Below are 6,000 nucleotides of genomic sequence, written 5' to 3' on the forward strand. Positions count from 1 at the left end.
ATATTAATAACGTATTCCTTTTAAAAAATGCATAGGCAATGTAGTACGCACCATAAATTAATGCAGTTATTCCGATTACTGCCTTATCAGGAAATGATATGTAACGAGTAGCAGGCAGCAGCTCATTTTCGCATTTTCACGGACAAATATTATGTAATGTATTTATGTCGCGACTACCAACAACAGTACTATATATTAATATTCAGTAATCAATATTGATTAACTACCTAAATTACATTTTAAACCATGTCATTATTGATTTAATTAGTTGATTACCTTTGTTGCTGCGAAACAAATGGAAATCATTTTTAATTATTCCTTTTATTTGCTTATGATTGAGACGATATTGCTTTATTAGAAGTCTGTGAGCAATTAATAAGGTGCCACATCAATTGGTGTGTTTTGCAATTTAATCTTCGAACTACCTACTGAACATACGTTTTCGGCAACCATATTATAAGGTATAGATAGGTATTCAGTTTTTTAATAGTCCTATGTTTGTATATTTTGGTCGTAGGTTTTCCAGTAGATAAACCATACCTAATTTCCAAATAATTATATTCGTAAACGTTTTATGTCTCGATTGTTTAGAAATTTCCTTAGTGTTACATGTATTTACTTAATGCTTATTTGTATTTTAGTCTTGTTTTGATATGATTTTGATTTTAATGAATGCTGTTAAAATCAGTGGCATGAGGGAGGATATTTTTTAATCAAAATCCATTGGCCGATCTGGGATGGTATGATGCTCGCTCAAGATTGTAGATCAATGTAAGACGGAATAAACTAATAATTAATAAAAATGTAATATGTCTTACTTTATGTACAATCTATGTAAGTGTAGGTTATAGTGTACTACTAGGTATTTCTAGCCATGGACCATGATATGACCAACAAACAGAGAGTTATATTAGGCTTCCAAGTTCTAACTTCTTTAGGTAGCTTCCTAAGTATTTATTAACCTACAATAACCTATTTAGTCAAAATATTTTTTATGCTATTTTTGTAGTGTGAATGAGAGCGATTGATTAAATTATAGAGCTACTAAAACAAGTAATGAAAATTAATTGTTTATAAAGTGGACCAATTCAAAATATTCAGTTACTTGTTTATAATTAAATCATAGTTTTAATTTGAATGAGAAAAAAATCTAAAATTATTCTACACGCTATTGGTTGAAGATATTAAGTTATTGTTTTTTTTTTTTTTTTTTTCATGACACTTTGTACAAAAACTTTATTTTCTGTGTTATGGTTTAATTTTATAAACTATGAGTTATGTAAATACATTAATACAGTTTGATTATTTAAATGATTTTTTTTTCTTGTGTTTTAGTTTACAAATAATGGCCCAAGAAAATGTAGTACATGGACCTCCAATTCCTAATTATTTGTTGAATATTAAATCAAATTTAAGTCAGTACTTTATTCGACTACTCGGTGAACTTAGAAATAATACTGCTGTGGTATGTTAAGTTATATTATTTTACTATTAAATCTATTAAACCAAGTTTGCTGTTATGTTGTTATGTTGTCTGTCATTTCATATTTATGAAAATATATTATTTATTTTATTATACCTATTCTGATTGGCTGTGATAATCATGGTACCATAATATACTAATCATGATATACCAAAAAATTCCAGAGTTGGGCTTGGTTCAACTTTTAGATATATAACAGACAACATAACTGTGAACCCAGCTTTATTTAATTCTTGTTATGTTTGTAAACAAAACTAACAATATTTTTATCCCATGGAACAAATATTGTAGGCTGACATAGAAAATGTGACCTAGTTAATAAGTTTTATTTCCTTATAAAAATAATTAATATAAATTACCATTTTTGTATGTATACTATTTTATTAAAATAAATGTACAAACAAGTTTTATTCATATTTAATAAGATACCGTTAAAGAGTTTTCAAATCAAATAATTTGGTTATATTCATTGAATTTTTGATTAGCTACTATATTCAGCATTTATTATATTAATCTGACTAGGTTTGCTTGGTTGCAGATTTAGAGATTCAAAAATATTTTTAAGAATTTCTTTTTTACTCATCTCCTTCTAATAAGTTCTTCTAATAAGATTAAAAATTTTTTCATTATTAAAGGATTGCCACAGTTGACACATTTGGTAGGGGTCTTATATTTTCATTAAATATTGGTGTGTAAGGTATATTTATCATATTCTAAGATAATCAAAGAGTGTCTCGTATTTTTGATTTGGGTAATTATTCTGTGCAGTGGTTTTGGTGCAATGTACAGGGGAAATATTAATCTCTATTACTCAATATAGTCATTTTTCTAGAAATAAATGCTGTTATAGCTAGGTTTGAATCAGTGAAATATACGTTTGTAGTGTTTGTACTACCACCTTATTATGCTTAACTACTCTGTCCTCCATAATTGAAAAATATCGAAACTATTGTTTTATATAACTAATTTATTATTATTTATGCTTCAATGTCTCATATTATTTTACTCATCTATAATTATTTTTAATAATTGAGTTCTGTAAATTTTAACGCTTATGATGTACAATTATACTAACCAAAAATATGTTTAAATTTTTATATCTCTTTTATAATTATTTACTGTAACTATTTCTTATACTTTTTAATTTTTAGATTGATATGCATGATGGTTCTTCATTTACATTCAGTAATATTTTACATGCAAGTTTTAATATAGCAAGTTACTTAAAGTATGAGTTTGGGGTACAAAAAGGTGATGTTGTTGGAATATTTAGTGAAAACACAATTTGGTATCCATCTCTTGTACTGGCAGTATGGCATATTGGTGGTGTTAGTGCATTATTCAATCCTATGTATAATAATAGTAAGTTTAAAATTAATTAGAATCATTAATGTAGTTACATTTGCCTATGTCATAATTAGTAAATTTATTTATTGTGTATAGTTTATTACATAAGTTTTACTTATGTATTGTCTTATTTATTTTTAACATTATTGTTATTATTACATCAATGTAAGATTACCTATAAATAATATAGTTTTCAATATTTATTTATATTGTTAATGTTAGAACAATTTTTATTAAGTTTTTATAAGCTTACTAAAATATTATAAATAACAATCCAATTTTAATAATTTAATGGATATTTTAATTGTCCTATGACAAACCTTATATTTTGTTATAATTAATATATTTTGAAATTATATGCCATAATCTACTAAAAATGTGTAATTATCAACACTTTAATACTATATTAAAATTTCTGAAATATTATATCACTAATTTAACTTTCACTTTTGTGTTCACCAGAGGAATTAACACATGTGCTAAATATAACTAAACCAAAAATTATGATAACATCAAAAATGGGGTTCAAAATTGTAAGAAATACTGCCAAATCACTGGATTTTATCAAATATGTGTGTCCTATTGAAGTTATTTGCAATACTAGAACGATTGAAGAAAATAATAATTTTGAACCAACTCCATGTGACAATAATCAGACTTGTGTGATATTATTTTCTAGTGGAACTACTGGTTTGCCTAAAGGAGTAGAGTTGTCACATAAATCTATTCTTATCTTGGTTTCTGCCTTAAAGTTAGTATGACTTTTATAACTTATACTTTTATTATTTTATCTATGCGTTATGATGTATATATTATATAATTTAAATATTTTTAATTATATAATGAGTGTATCAGATGATGAAATATAAAACTAATCATGATAAAATAAAAACTCTAAATCAATACAAATAACTCAATAAAAACAAAAATCTATTCTTTTATTATTTCTTATCAATATTTTTTTTTTTTAGATCTTCACTTTTATAAATTTTAAAATATTTCTATTGCATATACTTCATATTTATGAGTAGGTATATAATATGTATATATTTGTATACAAATCTAAGTAATGTTATTTGTACATAGAACATCATAGTTTATACATTAATGCATTTTATATACTATATTTAATGCTAATATGTTTAATTGTATTTATGCTCCAGCTGAGTAATATTATATCTGTGATATTTTGAGTTAATCAAAAAAAAGTGTGATGTATTTATAAAAATATTTGTTATTAGTGCTCATCTTTCAAAGATGGTATGAATAAATAATATCTACTATACTAATTGAGTAATAAATTTGTATTAATAGTTTGCATGTGTCATAGATTTTAATAATACTGAGAGTATAGTGTCATAACTGTGTACTAAGATTTTTGTAGACCTTTATTGATATGTAAAAAAATATTGCACAATAAATTACCTAATTTATGAACTTATGAAAATCTACTTTAAAATTTATTTTTATTTTTACTTTTTAGTGACATTAATAAATTTGTAACTAAGACTGATACCTTGATGGGTCTAATGCCTATGTTCCACGGATATGGATTACTGATAATATGTTTGTGTTTGTCAATTGGCAGCAAGATCATAGTACTTAAATATTTTGACGAAGAATTGTTTTTAAAATCGATTGAAGTTCATAAAGTATATATAAAATTTATAAGTTTTATTTAATTGTCAAACATGTAATTTAATGTTTTTTATTCGCCAAGATTTCAATTTTACATGCTGTACCACCACTGATGATATTTCTTGCTAAACATCCTTTAGTAGAAAAATATAATTTATCATGCGTGAATGTTATATATTCTGGTGCTGCTCCATTATCTTTAAACATTGAAAATGAAGTAATCAATAAAATAGGTAAAGGTAAACCATTAAAAGTGTTTCAAGGTTATGGAATGACTGAATTAACTATGGTATCAACATTACCTGACCAAAATGAATTTGAACATACTAACGGTTCTGTCGGAAAATTGATTAGTGGCATGTCAGGAAAAGTTAGTTGTTAATATAATTATTGTAGTTATCAAAAATTAAAATTAACTAAAATTGGCATTAATTTTGTAAAAATTTTAGGTAATTGATTTAGACAATGGAAAATCATTAGGAGTAAACGAAAGTGGTGAACTATGTTTCAAAGGACCCATGGTCATGAATGGTTATTATAAAAACCCCAAAGAAACAGCATCAATAATTGATGCTGAAGGATGGCTCCATACAGGGGATATTGGATACTATGATAAAAATCATAATTTTTTTATCATTGATAGAATCAAAGAACTTATCAAATATAAAGGATATCAGGTAAATTCAGTTAAATTATTCTAACATTTGTTTCTGTATTCATGTTTTAATATTTCTTTTACCTCCAGGTGGCGCCTGCAGAATTAGAAGCATTGTTATTAACACATCCCGAAATTAAAGATGTAGCAGTTATTGGACTTCCAAATCTAGAAGCCGGGGAACTCCCGATGGCGTTTGTAGTTAAATCTCTAAATTCGACTATCAATGAGAAAGATATTGTACAATTTGTTCACAGTTGAGTAAACATATTTGTTTTATAAAATTTATTATTTTATTAATTAAATTTACTTATGTTATGTTATTATTTATTAGAAAATGTTTCAGCACAAAAGCGTCTTAGAGGAGGTGTTCGATTTGTGAATAGTATTCCCAAAAATCCAAGTGGTAAAATATTACGTAGAGTACTTAAAAACTTATATTATCAATCAAAATTATAAATATAGTTCTAATTATTATAGGACACTTTGTGTACTATGTTAAAGTAAAACCTTACAAATTTATATGTAGATAAATCATTGTATTTTAGTTTTTAATTATTATTTTAATAATTTCAGGTGATTATATTAAGTTTTTTGCTAGTTATTTATAGAATTATTATTAATAAGAGCCCATTAATTATATTTAAGATTGTTTAAATATGTGATGCTAAATTACAATTAGAATATTATTTTTTATCATACATCATATAGAAAATATAGTGTTGAAGTGCTACATAAGATTATCTAATAACAACCTTATAAATATATATGCAATGTTCCAAAAGATAAAACACCAGTTCTGCATAATTTTTATGTCAGTACGTGAGAGATATGTACTACCAAACGAAAATCAGTTGCTCCTGGTATATTGTATTTT

The 6,000-nt window shown here is 25.2% G+C and overlaps 1 protein-coding gene across 3 annotated transcripts; it reads left to right on the forward strand.

Moving 5' to 3' along the window:
• Positions 1-85: 85 nt before the first annotated feature.
• On the forward strand, positions 86-5,697 carry LOC112592049 (4-coumarate--CoA ligase 1). Of its 3 annotated transcripts, none has more exons than XM_025336018.1 (9): positions 86-153; positions 1,336-1,465; positions 2,635-2,845; positions 3,293-3,581; positions 4,314-4,482; positions 4,551-4,838; positions 4,918-5,145; positions 5,214-5,379; positions 5,458-5,697. In XM_025336018.1, the coding sequence occupies exons 2-9, from the start codon at positions 1,346-1,348 to the stop codon at positions 5,580-5,582; spliced, it is 1,596 nt and encodes a 531-aa protein (XP_025191803.1). In that variant the 5' UTR covers positions 86-153; positions 1,336-1,345; the 3' UTR covers positions 5,583-5,697. The 3 variants fall into 3 exon arrangements, with proteins under 3 accessions (XP_025191803.1, XP_025191802.1, XP_025191801.1); XM_025336017.1 differs by lacking the exon at positions 86-153 and adding an exon at positions 192-461; XM_025336016.1 differs by lacking the exon at positions 86-153 and adding an exon at positions 663-771.
• The last annotated feature ends 303 nt before the right edge of the window (positions 5,698-6,000 follow it).

Source organism: Melanaphis sacchari, unplaced genomic scaffold (assembly GCF_002803265.2).
Source record: "Melanaphis sacchari strain LSU unplaced genomic scaffold, SCAv2.0 Contig154_pilon_pilon, whole genome shotgun sequence".
Classification (NCBI taxonomy): domain Eukaryota; kingdom Metazoa; phylum Arthropoda; class Insecta; order Hemiptera; family Aphididae; genus Melanaphis; species Melanaphis sacchari.